General features: G+C 32.8%; 1 protein-coding gene across 8 annotated transcripts in view; it reads right to left on the bottom strand.

Moving 5' to 3' along the window:
- The window catches only part of LOC145279936 (protein EFR3 homolog A-like), a 271,461-nt gene that overhangs the window by 186,734 nt on the left and 62,610 nt on the right, over window positions 1-22,117 (bottom strand). The window contains exon 1 of one of the 8 annotated variants that reach the window (XM_080131513.1): window positions 5,679-6,105. The exons of 6 other annotated variants lie outside the window; for them this stretch is intronic. In XM_080131513.1, coding sequence (XP_079987639.1) covers window positions 5,679-5,796 — 118 coding nt within the window. In that variant the 5' untranslated portion in view covers window positions 5,797-6,105. Of the gene's footprint in view, window positions 1-5,678; window positions 6,106-22,117 lie in introns of those variants that run through there. One more of the 8 variants, XM_080131514.1, reaches the window with a different exon arrangement.

The following is a 22,117-nucleotide window of genomic DNA, read 5'->3' as shown; positions in this document are numbered from 1 at the left end:
TTTTTTTAAGATTTTGGGGGAAAAATACCAATTCCAATTTTAAATAAAAAAAAAAAAAAAAGTGCAATTTTTGTCAATTTAAGTGAAATTTTTCACTCCAGTTTTCACCAATATCACCTATACATATTTTATGCATATGTAAAAATTGATCCAGATATGATGGAAATTTTATATATTTGCCAAAAAATAATTTTGACAATTTAAGCCCACTGAGTGGTTTACAAGTGTTTTCAAAAGATCTGATTTAGTCAGTTTTTGTTTAGTTATGTAACTGCACGGAAAATTTCATGAAAAAATTAATGTCAAATCAAGAGAATAATGGAATAACTGATGCAATAATCGATTAACAGAATAATGAACAATGAGAAAAGCATAAGTTATTTCCTATTAACAAGCAAGGAATAATGATATACCTTAATTGTTAAGTTTAGAAAACTCAACAGACGAAATGAACAATTCTTCCACTCCTGAAACTGACTAATGCAAGGTTATTGTTTTTTTTTTCTTTTTCTTTCTTCAAATTATGAAGTATTCGTCGAACCGTCCCCTTAAATGATCCAATTCTACCCAATTTACACCATTAACGATTACAACACTATCATCTTTCATTCATTAACCCTTACCTTCAAGTGGCCTTCGGGCCATAAATGGCAACTCTTTTGTAGAAAAAAAAATTGACTAACATAATGCGTCATATAAAAACGGTATGAATGATGTCGTTATTTAAATTTTCGAGAAATACCTTCTTTTTTAGAAGGAAATTATTTTATAAATAAAATCTTAGAGGATAAGATATGGAAAACAAAGTGAATCTAAAAACTGTTGCAAATAAAACATGTTGATATTCTAACTTAAAAAAAAAAATAAAAATAAAAAAAAAAATTATCTAATGCTACTCTTAATAGGACAGCACATGTCCCTTTGCATGTCTTGTCCGGATGAAGACATTTAAAAGAAAGCAGGAGTTTTCAGCAAAACTAAATGCCTGGTGATAGGTCTCAACTAGCAATGTAATGACAGAGACATAGGTGACAATTTTTTAACCGGTGAGGTAGGGAGTGTTATTTAAAGTTCCTATTTACAATGCCTCCCCACGAGACAAGAGTTAGACACCAGGGTCGTTTTTTTAACTTGGAGAAAAGGAGCAAAAATTAAAAATTGTCTCAGTCGTGAAGGATTTCTCCTCCACTGACAGAACAGGGAATTGAAGTGCAGCATCTGAAGAACGGGTACTACACTTGGATCTTAACCCGAAAAGGATTATGGGAGTTTATCTAATAAATTGCAATTGACCTTGTTGCTTTAGCTCAAAAATGTTAAGCACACAAATACGTAATCCTTATTTACTTTAATTAACTAAGAACGCAATAATAGTTATAAAAAAAAAAAAAAAAAAGCCGTACTAGATCGGATGATACATCCAATAGAAAAACAAAATATTCAAATCTTTATCAGTTCTTTTATTTGTTCATAGCGGGACTTGAAATTTATGATTTTAGAGGAAGATTAAATCTGGACAGTATAGCGAGGTGCGTGTAGAACAGGAAATGTTGATGGTATGACCACATTGAATGTATGGATGAAAGTTGTTGGGTTAGTAAATGCAGATCAATTGAGGTAGCCTGCACTCTGAACTGATCCTGCTAAGGAAAACATGGAAAGCAGTGATGAGGATGGGCATGAGATGAAGAGTGATGACTAAAGACCTAGTTAAGAGATAGGTCAGTCTGCAAGTCAATTTCTAAAAGCTGTCCAATACATGTCAGTATGTAAAAAGATGAAGATGCTGACGGATGTTTTGGTCAATAAGATTATCTCCAGGATATAGAATTAAGGAGTCAATATTTTTCAAATTCATGACCTGCGGAAGGTCTCATTGACCGAAATGTCAATTCTATGAGATAATAAAGAACAATGTGAATGTTTTTGCTTCAATTTGATATCACATCATAGCATGATCTTTAGGTTCAATAGGATAGATGGATACATACATATATATTAAAAAGAAAAAAAAAAAAAAAAAATTATTTCTGAATTTTGGAGATGAAGAATGATAATTCGTATTATTTGGATTACACGGTTATGGTTGACAAAACAATAGCATGCTACTTCTGTGGAATAATTAACCGATTCTGTTCAAAATTCTATGAAATTCCTGAATTCAACAAGCTAAACATGGGGAAGATTGAGGTTATATCGACAAAACTGAAAATAACACTCAAGATGAGATCAGTAATCCGAACAATCAAAATAATACCAAAACTATTTCTCTGTTCTAGCTATAATAGTGATGGGACGATTCCACATTCCCCCTCCCCTCCATTCCGATACAATTGCAGATTCTGTTCTAAATTCTCAATTCCAATATAAGTACAGATTCTGATTCTTTTAAAATTTCTTAATTCAATTCGATGCTTTCTTTGCAAAATACACTTAAGAGGGGGGGGGCGTATATTACAAAAGTAGATTTTTTTTAAATATTTTCCCCGTTTTCCTTGTAATTGATTAAAAATTGTGGGACCAAATTTGTTTTTCTTTTTAAAATTTATTTTGCATTTGGTAGTCGTTAATGCCATTTGAAATTTTCATAAACGATTAAAAAGAATCGACGATTGGTATGCAAAATAAAAACAGTTTAGGGACAGAATAGTTAACAAGGCTCATCCCATGTCAAGAATGAGTTTCTACATAATGTTACTATTTAGAAAACTATTAACATTGGGACGTGTCTTTGTTAACTATTCTCTATCTTCCCTCTAAGAAGATTTGTGTTACTGTAAAAAAAAAAATAATAATAATAATAATGGTAAATAAATTAACACCTTTAGGTAAATCACTTCCCAAGATGAGATTCTACTTTTTTAAGAGAAAGAAAAAAATTATTTTACAATTTCGAATAGGAAAGCCGTTTCACATAAATTTAACATAATTATTTTAAGCTCATTCCAACTTTAAATCTTGTCTAATCGCTAAAAAATCGAAACAAAATACTAGTAGAACATAACATTTTCACTCAATAGTTGACATTTCATGTGTTTCTACCAGCGTTTGTTTAATTTTCGATTTTGAGCAGTTATCAAGGGTCCTTGTGAAAGGTTTATGGACAGCCAGGTTTTATTCTACCTCGGCATAGTGAACACTGTTTTGAAATAAAACACGATTTAAAATAAGTTTAAACATAAATAAAATTATCCAGGTAGGTAGAAGAGGCTCGCCCTTGGTAGCATTTATTTGTTGCATATTTGTTTTTCATCTTTTTTGTTCTATTAGTCATAACAAATGCTCAAATCTTATTCTTTTTTTTTTTGGGGGGGGGGTCTAATTTTAAATGTGGATATGATTTCCATTTTATGTACTTGTACAGTTTAGTCAAGACATTAAAAAATGAAAATATCGAAAAAAAAAAAAAAAAAAAAAAGGTTATATTGTACGTGTCCATTTTGGACTGAAGAGTTCTGAAAAAAAAATTTATTTAATTTGATCGAGTAGTTTTTTTTTAGTGTTTTTTTTTTACAGCAGAAAAACACGTTGAAGTTAGCCATTATGAAATTTGCTGAACATGCCACGGGGAGATAACTCCATGTAAAGCGCCGATACTCCCTCCCCATCTTTAATTCTATCTTTTCTTCCTAAAAATCGAACCTTTTGCTCGGTATCATAAATTTTTTCGCTGTAAAAAAAAAAAAAAAAAAAAAAAAAAAAACTTTGAAATTAAATGAATTTTTTTTTTTTTTTTTTTTTTTTCCCCCGGAGAACTTCATTCCATAACGGATACGTGCAATATAACTTTTTTTTTTTTTTTTTTCGATATTTTCATTTTTTAATGTCTTGACTAACCTGTACAAGTACCTCATTTAAATACTGAAATCTTCTAAAAGGTTTCCCCATTATGTATTTTATCCAAGAATTGAGATTTTTATTTATATTTTTCGCTTGTGTCCAAATTGAAATACTTCAAACATTAATTAGAAGCAGCCAATGACAAACACCGACAGTGTCCAGACGGCGCCAACGAAATTGAAACCCTTGTCTAGAGTATGTTAAATCTTTTAATATCAAGTATGAACTCTCTGAAAAGTTTAACAAATATATGTGAAAAGGTTTACAAAGGGATGTTTACAGTAATATACCAATAACAGAAATTAGACTGAGAATCAATGCTAAATCTGAGTGTGGATTTATAGCCCACTCCTCGGTCCTTAGTCTTATGTTGTAAATGGACTACTTTTAATAAATGAATTTGTATTTGTTTCATTTTTATTGTCAAGAAAAAATTAGAAGACTGAAATCCGGAAATTAGGGTCAAATATTTTTTTGATACCCCAAAAAGTTGTAATTCATCGTCCTAACACTAACTAACACACACATATATATATATATATATATATATATATATATATATATATATATGAAAATCAATCTCTCCCAATCAGAAGGCTACTCATTCAAAACAAACTTTGTACACAAAAAGGACTAGATATCCATTCAGAACTTCAAGACAATTTCGCATGTATCTGTTTTTCTCACAAACTATGTGACTTACAGTGAATTTTTTTTTATTTACTATTAATCAAATATTTATTGAAATTAAAATTGGAACGGAATAAATGTTTTTTTAAAAAATTCGACTTAAACTAATTTCATTAAGAAATTAAATTCATCGGTATGAATTTTCATTTTATAGTTATATAAAATGTCTAGTTCAAAAGAGACATAATATATTTTTAGCTATTTTCCTCTAAGCCCTTCATCTGCCAATATGTCTCCACCCAGGCAAATACAGCTAGTAATTAGTAAATTTTGGCTTATCCTAAGATAAGCCTAATTCATTACATATATATATATATATATATATAGAATACATTATATATATATATAGAATAAGTAATGAATTTGACTTGTATATATCTCGTGTGCGTCTCATTAGTAGGAGAAAAAAAAATATCAAAGAAGCAAAATTAATTATTAGACTATACATTACTGCATCCACTGAAGATATCTAGGTTTCATCCCTCTGGTCACCTTGTAATTGTCCAGACAAATGCACACTAAATGAGACTGAGAAATTGAGAAATCATTCTCCAGATTTTTTTTTTTCTTTTCCTAATTCCAGAATAACCAAACGGACAAAATTTGCGCATTTCCATCAAATGCAGTAATGTATAACATTTGGTATCTATATTCCTGCAAGTTGAGTTTTCATTATTGCCATGAAGCTGCAAGTATCGATGGGAGATCAAACTAATGCATAGTGTCAATATATATACACACACACATGTATATATTATATATATATATATATATATACATACACACACACACACACGTTTGCGCATGTACACACACAATTACAAAATAGAATGTAAAACTAATGGCTTTCTAATTAACCTATATGTTAACTTTGTTGTGTTATTTAGCCAAAGTAGAGGTGATAAACACAACTGACATGGATGTTGCCAACAGTTTCAATCAACAACATCATAGTCCCAGCAATGTCCTAGTCACTGCTATTTAAAACATTTTCACAATAATAAAAAAAAAAAGAAAATTAAATACCAATTCACTTATTTATAGACAGTTCCATCAAACAGGTGGGAGAGATTCGGAAACTTGCGCGTGAACAGCAAGAACAATGTAAAGATGGAGAAACAGATAAAAAGATTTTATCTCACCCATACCCAAATCTGGGTAGAAGTAATTCAGGTCACAGATGACTGCCTGATCATCTTGAGGGGCGCAACGTGAGAAGCAGAATAGTTGCTCAGCCACCGACGAAATTCCATGTTTGGAACCCATTTGTAAGACACGTAAAGCATCACCGTAAAACCAGAGACATCACAGGCGGACACAAGCACGTCATGAAAAAGGGGGTGAGAGGGATGCTGAAATTTAATTTTTTTTTAATTTACTTTTTTTTTTTTTCGTTAACTGTGCGGCGGAACCTCCCAGTGTAAACGCGCGCGGCTACGCATTTGTGCGCACCGTCTCGTACAACCGATGCATACTACAAACCGACGACGAAGATAACGGTGAAGTGGTTGCACGCAACAACAGTTCATTTACGAAGCCACCCCCGCCCGCTCTTTAGATATAAGTGGTAGATGTGACTCTTTCTCCTACTCTTCCCTCCCACTCACAGGTTAAAGTTATATATATATATATCTCGAATCACGGATTTGTTAGGAAGCGGGGGGGGGGGGGGGTAAAAGTAAGTGGTCGTAAGTAAGGAACACACAAAAGTGAGCGGAGGCTTAGTTTTATGTTCCAGACAAAAAGGTGAATGGCAATGCTATTGATGATAGCACACTAAACGGAGGAGGAGGCGGGGGAGATCCAAGCATTGATCAGGATGGAGAGAGGGGTGCGCAATAGACCGTGTGTGAATTGTTGTTGTTTATTGGATCAATACTAATCACATGACTGCTGCATGAAAAACTCCAGATGGATTGCACAGATTCTCTCACAACAATACACAAGATGTTGAGTGGGAGGGTAACATAACGTGCGTTTATACGTAGAAAGAGTCAAAGAAAGGAGGACAAGCGGAGGGGGCGAAAGTTAACGAAAAAGAAAGATGAAGCGAACAAGAGCAACAGATATCGGTTTCAAATCTCGGTAGGCTTAGTCAAACTAAGTCATAGACAACAAAAGAGGCGTCTGTAGATATATAATTTATCTATCTACACAAACGTGTGTGTGTGTGTGTGTGTGTGTGTATATATATATAAAATTTAGTTCTCTACACACATACAGGTATATAATCGTGTGTGTGTGTATATAAACAGGCGCTGTCAAGAATTGTGCATGTCAACTTACGTAAAGGAATAAATTATAAGATGGTCAACATTTTGAAATTTGGAATATAGACTTTTGTCATTTATTTGTTATATACTCTGTAATTAGATCGAGCTTCATAAATTTAATGATTGGTATAAATAAAAAGTGAAATATAATTGAATAAGAATATTTCCATATATATATATATATATATATATATATATATTTCAGAATGTGAGAAATTACATATATATACTAAATTCCACAGCCACACAACGTCGCAGCCCACAAGAGCCATGACAGTCAACGAACCGGAAGTCCAAGACTCGAGTTTCGCCCTTTTTTGGGCTCATGAGTTATACAATTCTTGTGTGGGGCGTTTGCTCAGTTGGTAGAGTGCTTGCTTCGCATGCAAGAGGCTCGGGTTTCGAATCCTGAGTTCGGATTGTCTAACTGATGAGCCCAAATGAGGGCGAAACTCGAGTTTTGGACTTCCGGTTCGTTGACTGTCATGCCTCTTGTGGGCTGTGGAATTTATTATATATATATATATATATATATATATATATATATATATATATATATATGCTTTTTATAGATGGCGTACTATGATGAAGGACACAATGACTTCCACTTAGCATTATTATAGTGAGTTTCCGTAAAATAATTAAATACTTTGAGTTATCAATATCACAAATAAAAAAAAATAACATTTATAAATGCGGTACAATTTCTCCAACTACTAGGTCGATACCGAGCCTTAGTTATTGCAGTAAATAAAATAAAAATATTCTGAGACACGTAGTAGAGGTTACACGCTTAAACAATAAATTGTAAGCTTAAGAGTTCTTAAATTGAAATTCAGGGAATCTTGATTAATTGGTGTTTAAGGACTATGGATTAAATTTAATGCAAATCTGTAATATTTGAACTTTTAAATGAATGATTGTGCCCATATTATGCTCTTTAAAATATCCTAATGAAATTGAAATTTAGGGAATTTATTAATCTAATAACTATTAAAAATTTAACAAAAATAGGATATATCTGAATTTTCACAAACTAAATATAGTCCACATTTGGAACCCTTATATCTAACAACTGTGTTTCAAAATTCATAATGATCGGTTAATTAGTGTGTGTGTGTGTGTTTATATACACACATACACACACGCACAGACGAATAGGTGTTATAAAAGTAATACCTTCTATTTTTATTCCGCCCGAATGGATCAGAAGAGATTGTAAATTGCATTGTTATGATGACTTAACTTACACATTCATGATCTGAAAGTTTCAACTCTGTTGCAGATATTGACAGTGTGAGACTAAGAAAGCAACCGGTCATGAACATGCATCAGAAGCATAGATGTCTCATTGAATTCCTCCATTCAGAAAGTGAACCAATCAACATTCACCGGTGTCGGTTAAACGTTTACGAAGCCAAATGCAGTTGACGTCACCAGTTAAGAGATGGGTTCGTTGATTTCAGAGTGACAAAAGATGTAAGTGACAAAGCATGCTCCGGACGCCCATGCACAGCCACCACTAGCAAAAATGCTTTAAGAATGGTAGTGACAATGTAGAAAAATAAATTCTGGAGCACAAAAGGTAGCTTGTTTTAATGGTACCACTCTCATCTTCGTAGCCCTTCAACTTTTTAGTTAAAAAATAGGATGCATTACTTTTGGAACGAACCTCATATATATATTAAATAGATGCATGTATGCGTGCTTGAAAAAAATAAAAATAAATAAACCGTCGATTATTTTAAGATTCTGGAAATTGTTAAATGATTAATAACTAGGGCTATGACAACAGCATATTCTTTTCATTGTTTTGACTCGAGTATGTATCCGACAGTTAATCAACTGAGAACCACACCACTATATAAAAGCATATAAGATATCAACGGATACACACTCAAGAGTCAAAACAATGAAAAGAATACGCTGTTGTCCTAGCCCTAGTAATAACGCAGAGCTGAATTGATTTGTTGCAAATGGAGAAAAAAAAAATTCTTTTTTTTTTGCTTTAATAAACCAAAATCTAAAATTGCAAATGCCTTCAAATCGTTGGGACGAAAAAAGATAATCAAAAATAGAAAGATAAAAAGTGAGGAAATAAACGAATAAAAAAAAATAAAATAAGATAAAATATATATATACAATACAAGATTAAATTTCTATTTAAAACAAAGAAAAGTGCTTACATGCAACAATAGAAAAAAAAAAAAAAGATCCAATAACGTGTGAAGGGAGATAATTGAGGCAATAACTTCTCACCTATGAACAACTGTTAACATGAAATATAGGAATGAAGACATGCAATATTGCCCACATTTAACTTTTTTCTAGGTATATTATTATTGTAAAAATCAATGATTCAAAGTAATTGAAGTAAGGAATTTTTGAAGCAATAGAGAGTCAGAGAGAGGGCGTTTTTTTTTTTGTTTTTTTTTTACTACAGACTCCAGAACTTTCGTATTATTTTTAGTCATTGATTTTTGACATGAACCTTAGTGTTTAATGAAGTGATCAATATACCAAGATGATGACTCTTGATAGATCAAAAAAGAAAACATTGAAAATTTAGGATGGTCTGGAACCTGGACCAAAAACCTATCCTTGGAATGAACATTCGTAAAGACAACATTAAACTAGATGACCTCCAACCACCTTTCAAAAATAATTAAATATATACATTATGTAGAGGCACAAGAATTCTCAGAATTTTAGATGAAAATACACAGGGTTGTTTTTACCAAAGGGTGAATCAAGCTACCAAAAAAAGTCCACCGAAACAAAAAAAAAAAAAATGTAATTGTTTCAGTCTAGAAGGATTTCTAGATCTCCTGACCGAACACAGAACAGATACTATATTTTGATCTAAGCCTGAAGTCTGATTGTTGCACAAAGCAGTAGATTTTCATTTTCTCTTCAATAAAACCCGGAAGTTAATTTCACAAAACAATATCCAAAATGGACAATAAATATATTTAAAAAAATATATATATTTATATGAAATTTAAAATTAGCATCTCAATGGATATTAGGGACAACTATTTACGAAAAATAAGACGTTTATGGTTTATCAGTAGTCTCTTATTTTCATAGATCTTCTTTTTTTTTTAACTTGTGATTGCTTTACGGATCTAATTAAGTTTTAGCCCTTTTTTGTTACAAATATTTTAGAAATAATTTCTCCTAGTATTTTCTTTATTAATTTTAATAACTCGGCAAAGGAAAATTACACAAGTGCAATAGCTGTAATTAGTATAACATTTTAGTATGTTTGTTGTCATATTCAGTTTTACATCCTGGCAATATGTTGGATGGATTTAAGAAATTGAATTCCAAACTAATCTATCTCTGGCCAGGTAAGTGACAAAGCGTGCTCCAGACGCCCATGCACAGCCACCACTATATTTTAGATCCATTTTTATCACTCATCCTGTTTTTCTTGGCCTTCCCTGTAAACTGAACCTGCTCCCTCAACTGTTCTACATCTACTAAACTAACTCGAGAACTCATCCATTCTTTCAATCTGGCAATACCATTGATGTCTACAATTCTGCACACCTTATATTCTCCAGATTTCATCTTCCTCTGAAGTCATCAGAACTAAGCCTAAGATCCACATTACATATCTAGTACATTATTCTCGGATTATTTCTATCATGTCCACAATCCTCGTGGGCAAGATTTCATTTTCCTACACCACACTGCATACACATTCTTGATAGACTCTTCCCTTGATTGACAGTGATAACACTGCTGATTAATAACAGCAAAAGTTCATCGAACTTACTCTATAACATGGCTGTTACAAACGAAAGAAATGAATAAAATTTTGGGTCAGCATTTATTAGTTATTTTCAGCACCACTTAAAAAAAAAAAAAAATATATAAATAAATAAAATATTAATCGCTCGCTGCCACATGTTCATTTTACCTGGTGAGTGTTTCTCCTCCTCCGAACACATGCTGGCCACAACCAGCCCATTCTCATTCGACTTTACATGTCCATCTTTGCTTCTGCTGACCACATGGTGCATTTTTCTCCTTTTCCTTCTCACGCACACTTCTTTATTTGCATATGCACATTTTTCGGCTATTGCTACTACTAATCTCTTCACAAGCCAGATATCCTTCTCTGCTGCTGATACTTTCTCATGCACTCATACGCACTATATTATAACTGAAGCCTCTCCTAATTCTTGCAATCACTAGCACCTACTCCACATTGTGTTTCAACTGTATCACCAAAGAAACAAAACTTCTCGACCACCTCAATAGCTTCATCATCCAAATATATGTTCTCCATATTTGAGCTCTCATCCCTCTCCATTGTCTTACATTTATTGCATACAAATTAATTATTCCCTCTCAACTTGTTAGTAATTCCACCGCACTTCTTGTGTAATGGATTAAAAATTAATAATAAAAACTTAATTTTTAATCCATAAAAATGTTAAAATGTATTTAACTGTTATATTACCACTAATTACGAGCACTAAGCTCACATAATTTTCCTGCAAATATTTCAAGAGAATAAAAATCATAAAACTTGCAGATAAATTGGGAGCCAAACCTGTGGAAGAAACGGAAATTTGGTTTTGTTTCAATGTTTATAAAAGGATATATTGCTGATACCTCACAACAGGAAGAATAAATAAATAAATAAATAAGCAACGAGCAAATATTGCCAAAGGCAAGAAAAATCATTTTTCTACATATTTGGATAAGTTATTTTACATTTTAAATTATTTTTTTAAAGTGCTTTTTTTTTTCCTTTTTTTTTTTTTTTTATAGTTCAATGAGAAAGTAAATTACATATAGTATGTTACATTAGAACGAAAAAAAAAAAAAATGGCTCACAGGTCTCCATGTAAAGTCATTAAATCCTTAAAAACTGGATAATTAAACAAAAAGACAGCTAATAAAAATATACAGTTTGGTTGAACATAAAATTTTCACCGGATTTGTGACAACTATTTGCTGTATTTTTGCTTAATTTTCAATTTTGGAACGATTATCAAACCATCGCCAATATATATTTCATGTGAGAAGAGCAAATTTTATATTTACATGTATATTTGTAATGAGACCTTATGTTGCTATGTATATCTGGTCATCGCACGATACCATATCAACCATTAGCAGCAGCCAACTTGAAGTACGAGTACTGTTTGTAAACATAACTGTTTTTGCTTTTTCTTCCAAATAACTTTAATTATCAAAATTACAAGTTGCGTGACGTGTAAAAAGGCAAGAAATAAAGAGAAGGTAAGCATAAGTGGAAAAACAAATCAAGCAATTAGCCAACAACACGGAAATGCTCAAATACATAATATTCACAATCAATCTGAAAGATCCTATTATGAAGGAGTGATAATTTTCGGAGATCCTGTCTCCTTCCTCGGTTAAAGATGAAAGGAACGATTTGATAATTCACATGTTAGTTTCAAAAGCATGCCTTTGCTTAAAGCTTCTGTTTCTTTTAAATCAATTCAAGTAAGAACTAAAGTTTATATATATATATATAGTGTTATAATGGAATAAATCCAGAGGAAATCCGGGTATGAGAGCTCAATGTGGTAAACAGAGCAATAAGATAAAAATTATAACACGGAAATTACATAATTGTCGATGCAATAATTTATTTCAACCTTATGGTATTTTCAAGCATCTAAATCAGACAATTACATTTTTGATACTCGAGTATCAAAAATGTAATTGTCTGATTTAGATGCTTGAAAATACCATAAGGTTGAAATAAATTATTGCATCGACAATTATGTAATTTCCGTGTTATAATTTTTATTTTTTATATTATATATATATATATATATATATATATATATATATATATATAAGCACTCAGTAAAATAAATATAAAAGAATAAAAATGAAATATTTATGCAAATAGTATCCATAAGAATACTTTAAAAGTATTAATTATGCCAGAAGAATATCTTAACATATGTTAGTTTATGAATTTTAGAATAAAATCAAAATAGAGCAAATAATGGCAGTGGTTGTGATTCAACAGATCAGGAATAATAAATATTTTCCCATATCCATGTTCACCAAGATTAATCAGTATACCATCAATTGCAGGATTCAAATTCCTATTGTTCATTTAACAAACAGTCAGCCTCCGAAAGTATGTTTGACCAAGAGGAAGGAATTTTTCTATATTGTTTTAGTTAGCTTTTTATTTTTCCTCTTGCAAAATATTCTTTCTTGAAAATAAATATTTATCAATATCCATACATAAATAAGATAAGTCACAGATTAGAAATCAAGTGAGTTGTCCTATTAGATATTACAGGGAGTTAATAATTTCAGGACGATCCTAGCTAAAAAGTTAAAGCTCAATATATAAAAATACAGCAAAATATAAGTGTAATGATTAAAGTTAAATTCTGTAGATTAAAATATATATAAAAATATATTCAAGTTAAGAATTTATTGTTTGAAACTAGGAATATATTTGCTGAAAAGCAAAATACTTGTTTATTCATAGCTGAACATTTTGCTAATTGCATTTCATTTCTTCTGATGATATGAGCCATTATTGAGAATCCATGGATTAAGGAAATAAATTTCTTGTTTCAAACAATAAATTTTTAACTTGAATATATTTTTATAAATATTTTAATCTACAGAATTTAACTTCAATCATTACATTGATATCCATACATACTTATAAGTTGCATCTTAACCAAGAGTAATTAGTGTGGCTAAATACAACTATACCTCCAGTCACAACATTCGAATCTATAGCTAAAGACCTTTCTCTCTCTCACACACACACACACACACACTTCAGAGAACAGAGATTATTGAACTTCTTTATGCTTTTTTTCCTTCCCATTTTCTGTGACACTTCCGTTATTCAAGAGATGCAAGGATGGAAAGACAAAAAGCGCCAGCTTCCAGCAGAGGCCTTTTGCAATTTGTCATTTTCTCGCAACGAAAACATCTGTTTGTTAATTATTGCCACACGAATGACAACTACACATGTGCCATTGTGTTTTATCTCTCAAGAAAACTCACAGACCTCGACACTTGTTTATTTCTTCATTTTTTTTTTTTATTTCTCATTTTGGCTGGGTTGTCTCTCACACATTGGCGGGCACTGATTCACAAGTATAAAAAAAAAATAAAACAGCTCAAATCACAAAGTCCAACACGTTTCGTAAATATCAGTTGGGCTCTGGATGCGTGTGTGACACCATCGCAGAAAACAACCCTCTAATGTCCACATCTTAGTCTGTTTCTCAGTCAGTTGATCTTCCCATTTGCTCCGAACCACAACCTACCTTCAAATGTCCCTAAATGTAAACTGTCCTCAGCTGTCGCAAAACTCAAGACAGTTTGTTTGTAAATTGTCCCTAACTGCAGCAAACTGTCACAAAACTCACCGTTACTCCAAAAAAAATTGTAAACTAACTCTAAATATATCGACCTCAATATCAGACTTTTTGTCTTACTGCCACACCTTGATTAACAATTCTATTTCAGCTGCCTTTTTATGTCTTTGAACAACTTCCTGCCTTTCTACTAAGCTCACTTTGTATACCTTTGTTCTAATAATCAAATTATTTCCTTTTTTTTTCCACTTTTTAACATGGGGGGGGGGTTAATTGTTGACAGTACCACACTCGTAAAAGATAAACAGTTTTCCTTGAGGTTCAACTCGTCTAGATCCATTTATTTCTACCTAGGCTTAAGCACATTAAAAAGATTACTTTGTGAAAGTTGGGACTCTTCGTCATGCACGATTCGTTAGCCATCTCATCCAACCTCACCTTATTCAGGGTCGCTGTAATGTAGTGAAAGCCAGGGAAAAAGCCGCCTCAACCCAATTGGAGTGAACACCATTGCAACAATAACTGGTTGAAGTTACAATGAACACCAAAACCTCAATGGGACACTGTTCTTCAACAAGCAAACTTACGATGATAATTCTAATGTTATTGGCTTAATGCAATCATCCTGTAATGAACTAATATTAGTTACACATACATGCACATAAGTATAGATTAGTCAAAAGTTTAAGTAAACAATGGAAAATGAATTACAACATGGGTTGCTAAAAAGTTCTAAAAAAATTTTTTTTTTCTTTGCATGGATGGAAAATATAAGTCAGAAGAAAAATACTAAATCTAAAAATTGATTTTTTTTTCTTCATCATAAAGCCAAGAGTTTAAATGTTGCTTGCACTATACACTCAGCAAAAGAAATCATTAGGCCAAATAAGGAACACAAAATAAAGAAAAATCGAGCGCATACAAAAAAAGAATGCCGAACATGGATTAGAGAAAGAAAATTTGGTTTGAATAAACAAAAATTGTAAATAGAAAAAAAGTCATTTTGAAATTCTCATTATATAAAGTATGCATGAATAACTTATGATTATATATACATTAATCGTAAAAGATCAATGTATGCTATATCTATATATCTATAAAAGTGAACGTGTGTGTGTGTGTACATTTCCCTACACAATAACCCAATTTTAAGTCTACAGACTCGAAATTTACATATTTATATACAGAGTACTGAGATTTGGGAAAATCTTTGATCGGTTTTTGGCCAGAAATTTGGCTGTTAAGGGGTCAAAGTTCAACTATTTGACTTTTGAGAACTCTACCAAACTCCTCCAACAATTTTGGGTCTAAAGACTTGAAATTTTAGATATAGGTTCCTTGGACATGGATCTAACTTAATAACTTGATTTGAGCCCAAAACAATGTTATGGGATCATAACAGGGGTTAAATTAAAAAATTGACCGCTTTTTTCTTTTTTGTTGCTCAACATACACCTCCAAACACCCAGCTGAAATGCTAGTATATATATATATATATATATATATATATATATATATATATATACACACACACAATGAATTGTCTTAAAAAAAAAAAAAAAAAAAATTAAATAGACTACAGAAATGTGTGACAGTTGATTAGTCTTGTCTGGTCCTTAGTTAGACACTGGAAATAATTATAAATATATTGTGATGTAAAATCATATTAGGGTCATAAAACAGAAAGGGCAAGCCAATCTCATCTTCCCTTTTTAAAGTTACCAGAAAGTCAGTCAGCACCTCCACCTCTATCCATCCACAAACTAAAAGCATAGCAGAAATAGTCCAGACAGAAAATTACCCACCCATCTCACACTTTCTCTCCAAAAATAAAAATAAAAAAAAGGAAAAGATTATAATAAAAGTGGGTAATTCAAGGAAGGTAGAAAACAGTATTGGCACCTTTGACAAAAATATTTGTAGGGGAGGATTCTAAGCATTAACTGGCGCTTACTACAGACAAAAAAAGAACCACGTTTCATTAATTGAGCTATGATATAAATCTGCGGCATATCAACCTGTATGTCGTGTGGTGATAACTGAAAAGGAGCAAAGCGGATTTCAGATTTTCATATATTGTGGAGAAATGCAAAAGGATGCTGTGAAATCTGCTTTGTTCTAATCAGATATATAAATATATATGTGGCGAAGGATTAAAAAATCGCTACGATGTGATTGGATGCATAGGCTGGAATTATAAAGACCAATCAATTCAAAACTTAAATTAAGCGACGAAAAACAAAACTACAATGAATAATTTACCCTCCAACCAACCGCGAGAGATTATTTGCTGAACAAAACAGCTAAGAGGAACATTTGGAGAGACGATACCAATTTGAAAGGAAAAATAAAAGGAAAAAAAGAAAAGAGTGCGAAATAAAGAGAGAAAAAAAAAACTGAGCAGCATATGGATCATCCCATTATCTCAGATCCCTCTGAAAGTTTGGGAAAGGATATTTTGACCTTTTATTTTCGAGTTACTGATTACGTCACTCAGCTAAATACTTCATATTTTCTTTTACCCAATCTCAACATCTAACCCCTTCATCTCCGTTGGACAACAAAGAAAACTTTGCAATGATATTCATGTTTACATGTTCTTTTTATTTCGACTCCATTATTTCTTACATCATAATTTTCTTTGTGTTCACCCCTCTCGGTCCATTGAGTGTTGTATATAAATTTTGTTGAGATTGAGCCTTCTATTGTAATAAAAGTGCTCTTATGTATGAATCCATGTTTGGACATGCATCCTGTCATTTTTTATCATCTGCCCGTCTCACTTAGATATATCACTAAGATAACTGATCTTGAACCAGACGTGACATAAAGGCTGTAACAGCTGATAGATTATATGTGTGTGTGTGTGTGTGTGTGTGTGTGTGTGTGTGTGTGTGTGTGTGTGTGTGTGTGTGTGTTGCAAGCAACAAAGGGAATCAGTATAATAGTAAATTCTGCACAAGGGACCACACCTGAACACTGGTTTATGCTGACTCATAACAATACTGTTTTATTTTGTTCGCAAACTGAAAAAAGTTAATATACTTCTAGATGCCAAGAGGTTGTTCGAGAATAATCAAAACAGCAAATCAAATTTCTGTACAGGGTGGAACAATAAAATTGTTGCCCTAGAAAAGATGATTCCATTTCCGTTTGATGAACACCATTTTTCTTTTTTATTTTTGATGCAAACCATCTACGAGTTGGCCAACTGTGTACAAATCTCAAGAGTGTTAGAAGCCTTCTATCATGTCTGAAAGTGACACAATGTTCAACGAGCGAGATCGGAGATGCGCCGTTGTACAACTCCTGTTCTCTACCAATCCAAGTTATGACAACAGGACAATTGCCAACACCCTCAAAATGCATCACTGGATTGCTATGAATAACATGGACGTGCCCAGGGTGATGAAAGTTTCTGGTCATGGTTATGGTCTTTGGTGTGGTTTCAAGGAGGGCCACATCATGCCACCTCACCTTTGAAGTCGGCTTGAAAAACACCACCAGAATGTACTTGAATGTGCTGAAGAGTGTGGTGATTCTCTGGTGCAATTAGGTGGCTGCTAGCAGACCCTGGATGTGGCAGAAGGACTCGGCACTGGCCCACAAGTCCAAAGAAACCCAGGCTTGGCTTCAGAAGGAGTGCTACAACTTTGTACCCTTCTCTCACTGGTGCCCCCCTCCTCTCCTGACCTGAATGTACTGGATTACCTTATTTGGTCATACATCGAGAACATCACCAACATGACCTCCCACAACACCAAAGCCAGCCTGATCACCACAATCCGCCATGCTACCGCCAGTACCTGTGGAAAGGCATGCTCCTAGTTCCAGACCCGTATAGAGGTGGTGATTGAGGCTGAAAGTGGTTACATAATCAAGTTACCTGAATTGATTTTTTCAATAAAAGTTTTAATATAAAGCTGTAGTGTTTTCTTTGGGGCTACGCTTATCGTTCCACCCCATATTCTATTATTTATTTTCTTGTAGCCCAATTTAATTATATATATATATATATATATATATATTTTACACATGCATCCATAACAAACATCTATAATTTTAAAATCACTTTTACATAAAAAGGGACTAAAGAAAATGGAAGAACAAAAGAAAAAGGGAATAATTATCAGCAATGCATCAGTTCAGCTTATAAAAATTTACTTAGGATATACAAACAGGAGGAAAGGGGGAAAAAAAAAATCGTAATATTATTGAAAATAATTTTGAAAACGTTTTGCAATAATTAACTTCAGCAAAACGAAATGCAAAAATTTTAAGTAAATAAAAATACCAGAAGCACACACACAAAAAAAAAGTTGCCACATATATATAAATTATCTTAGAAAGCGACTCGTGTCAACATTTTTGTGCCCTCATTAATAAAAGAATCGACAATAAACTTCGGATTTGTCTCAGCAGAGAAATGCAAGTAATCAGAATATGCTAGTCTTTGATATATTTATATGACAACCGATTCCTCTGGATTTATTGGTAACATGCACCTCAGGGAGAGCATCGTGAATTTATTTGGCTCTGTGAGCACCTATCCATCACTTAACAGCCTGCCAAGACAACAGGCCATCTGATGAAATTTCCTGATGTTCTGAATATACCCACAAATGCGGGGGGGGGGGTTCAAGTTAGCAATTGAACAAGATTATTCAGTATTATTTAAATTATTTCAGACTACTATACTCATCCGGAGTTTTATTTGCACAACGTTTTGGCCGATACAATCTCCAATCTTCTTCCGCAACGATCTATGGTGTAACCGAAAAAGAGCATGATGCCTCCATGGATTCATTATTTGACATTCCGTGCAGATTTCCGAGTTTGGCAGAAAGATTCCAGAGTTCGACAAAATACATTTGTAAAAGGTAAGAGGTTATATCATCTGTAACATTGTGAAAATAACACTCAGATGAGAATAATAGTCCAAATAATACAAATTAACAATCCTCATCTCAAAAATTAATATAAGATTATTTAGAATACTAGAATAAAGATGTTTCCGTGAAATTTTAATTGTAAATCATTTATCAAATGTTGAATTAATTTTGTAGTATGAAAATTTTAAATTTAAATATAATCATCTTTAAGCAATATGAGAGCAAACAAATATCAACTAATAACCTCAAGATTTTGGTCTGTAAGCATGCGACTTTCAACTTTATAGAATCTCTGCACTCCACCACCCATTAACGTATGCCTAGGTTTCCATTCTACCTAGTACACACACACACACATATATAGGCGATTTTAAAGTTGCTGTACTCTAAACTCCTTTTGTTATTTATGAGGGCAGAGTTAGGCACAGCATTGGTTTTGAATGTGGGAAATACTGAACAAAAAAAAAAAAAAAAAACCATCTGGATTGGGACAAATATAATTACCTCTGTCTAAAAAGATTTCTCCACTTACCGAGGACAGAAAAGATGAAGTTAGTATAAGAACAGATAATACAGCCAAAAGAATTTAACCACTTCACCAGAATTGAACGTTATCTTTCGATATTTCGTGCCTCCAGATATGATGTATCAATTCACTTTTAAAAATTTTTCTCAGGAGTCTGGTCTAGGGATCGAACTCCTAACCTCCACATAGAATTCACTTAGACTTTTTTCACTAACACATTAATATTGTTACAAAAGAAAAAAGTATGGAACCTTCCTTTATTTGAAACTCTAATTGTTGCGTTTTAGTATTAGATAACCCACAAAAGGGGTTTGATCGATTTGAGTTGCGTATTTTACACCAGATCAAACCCTTTGGGGAGTATTTCATATGAAAACACTACCTTTTGGAAACAATTCCTAGTGAACACAAGTTAGTATTTTAGCAAACGCTGGGTGAGGAGAGGTTATCACATATGCACAATTTTTTTTTATTTTCACTATATATTTAATATCCATAGATATGTTTCACTAATAATCAGTGTGGCTATATATGACTGTTCCACCGGTTACACGATTTAAACCCAGTTACTATTGACTGTCAGGACCCAACATTCCAATCAATATGGCCATAGTAACAAACATGAAAAAGAGAAACAAACCTGATTTATATTTTATAAATATGGTTCAAATCAAGGGGAGATAACTTTGCATTATTGACTAATGTTATAGCGATAGAAAGGGGAATAACTAAATAAAGAAAGTTAAAGTTATCACACTTTTTTAGGTCCTTAAGACTTAGAGTTCTGGAGAGGGGGACCCAAGCAAATTGGTGGCATCACCGGACATTTAATATTGTCTGTAAATAATTCAATGTTTCTGCCGCAAATAAATTGTTTAAAATACAATGAGCTTGTCTACTTGTTACAATGCCTTCCAATGATCCCGACATCAAATTCTCTGAATACAACAGCTAGATAAAGGATTTTCATATTTCTCTCGGTATTCAATCCTTAAGGAAGCTTTGATTACATATTCATGTATCTTCTTACATATATATACACAAACAAGCAGTTTATAGCAATACATTACTTCACAATACTTCAGCCTGTCCCATCAACGAAACGTTGCATTCCTCTGCCTGTTCTACAAGTACTTTAACGGTGCTTGCTCTGACGAACTGCAAGCACTTGCACCCCCTCGACATAAATACCCCCCCCCTCCGACAAACCCGGCAAGTAGCTAGTAGAGATCCCTAGATGTAAAAGAGCCTTCTATTCCAGTAGTTTCTTCCCCAGAACCGCTAGACTTTGGAATTCCCTTCCGGGTCCTTGCTTCCCCAACTGTACTGACATGCAGAAGTTCAAGTGTAACGTGAATCAACATCTTGCTGCCCAACTCCCTACATAGTACCCTTGTAGCTTGTGTCCCTGATAAGAGCTCTCTACATCAAAGTGGCAACGTGCCTTGTTTGGGGTGAAAATGTAATAAATAAAAAAATAAAAAATAAAAATAAAAAATTAGTACACATTAAAAAAAAATTTTTTTTAATATTCTAAAGCATTAAACAAATGTGTTATGCAATTACTATACAATTACTAACACATACAAATAAAATTATATTTAATTGTACACAAGTTGATACATTTTCATGATCCTGTTGGACTATTTATTATTCCCCAAAACTTAAATTTATAAAAACTTAATTGTTATTTGCTTGTAGTTTTGTCAACCCTCATATAGACAAAGCAAGTTAGTTCATCCATGTACATTTTTTATTAAAATAAATTTTAATTGATAAATAAAAATGTTTTCATTAATCTTAATTATTTAACAAGCCATGCACATGTGGTCCCCCTCTGGCACTGCATGTGAGATGATGCCACAAAAAAATAGTGAAGAAATAAATGTGACAAGTGTGAAGGGCCAACATTGCCTTCACATTTTCGCCAAGTTTCAGAAAAATCTAATGAATGGGACAAAAGTTATAGGGTAAAAAGGGTCATTTTTTGCAATTTTGGAGCATTTGTGACCCCCTTTTGAGCTCCTAGGAATGTCGAATTCCAGTGAAAATGGTCAAACGATGCAGTTTCATGCCTTAAGACATGTATATTTGAATCAAACACCATGGAAACCACTATATAGACATACATATCAAGTTTGAGTAATATGAAAGAGCTCAAAAAAAAAAAAAAAAAAAAAAAAAAAAAAGCCAGTTTTTTTTTTATGCCGGAGATGCGAACCAGAATTTTGCCAGGGTCACCGATACTAAATTTATATCAAGAACAACGGCCTCCACATTTTGGCCAAGTTTCAGGAAAATCAAAAGGATGGATCAAACGCTATGGGGCAAAAAGTGTCATTTTGGAGCATTTTTTTTTTTACCTCTTTTTAGCCCCTGGTAATGCAGAATCCCAGTGTAAATGGATAACTGCAGTTTCAGGGCTTGACATGTATATTTGAGTTGATCACCATTAAAACCCACTAGTCAGACATATCAAGTTTTTGTTGAGAAATATGAAAAAAGAGCTACAAAAAGGGGCGTTTTTAGCACTGAAAGTCC

This window comes from Euprymna scolopes, chromosome 7 (genome assembly GCF_053919585.1).
Source record: "Euprymna scolopes isolate OS-2025 chromosome 7, ASM5391958v1, whole genome shotgun sequence".
In the NCBI taxonomy this organism is placed as follows: Eukaryota; Metazoa; Mollusca; class Cephalopoda; order Sepiida; family Sepiolidae; genus Euprymna; species Euprymna scolopes.
This window is presented reverse-complemented; position numbering and strand designations above follow the sequence as displayed.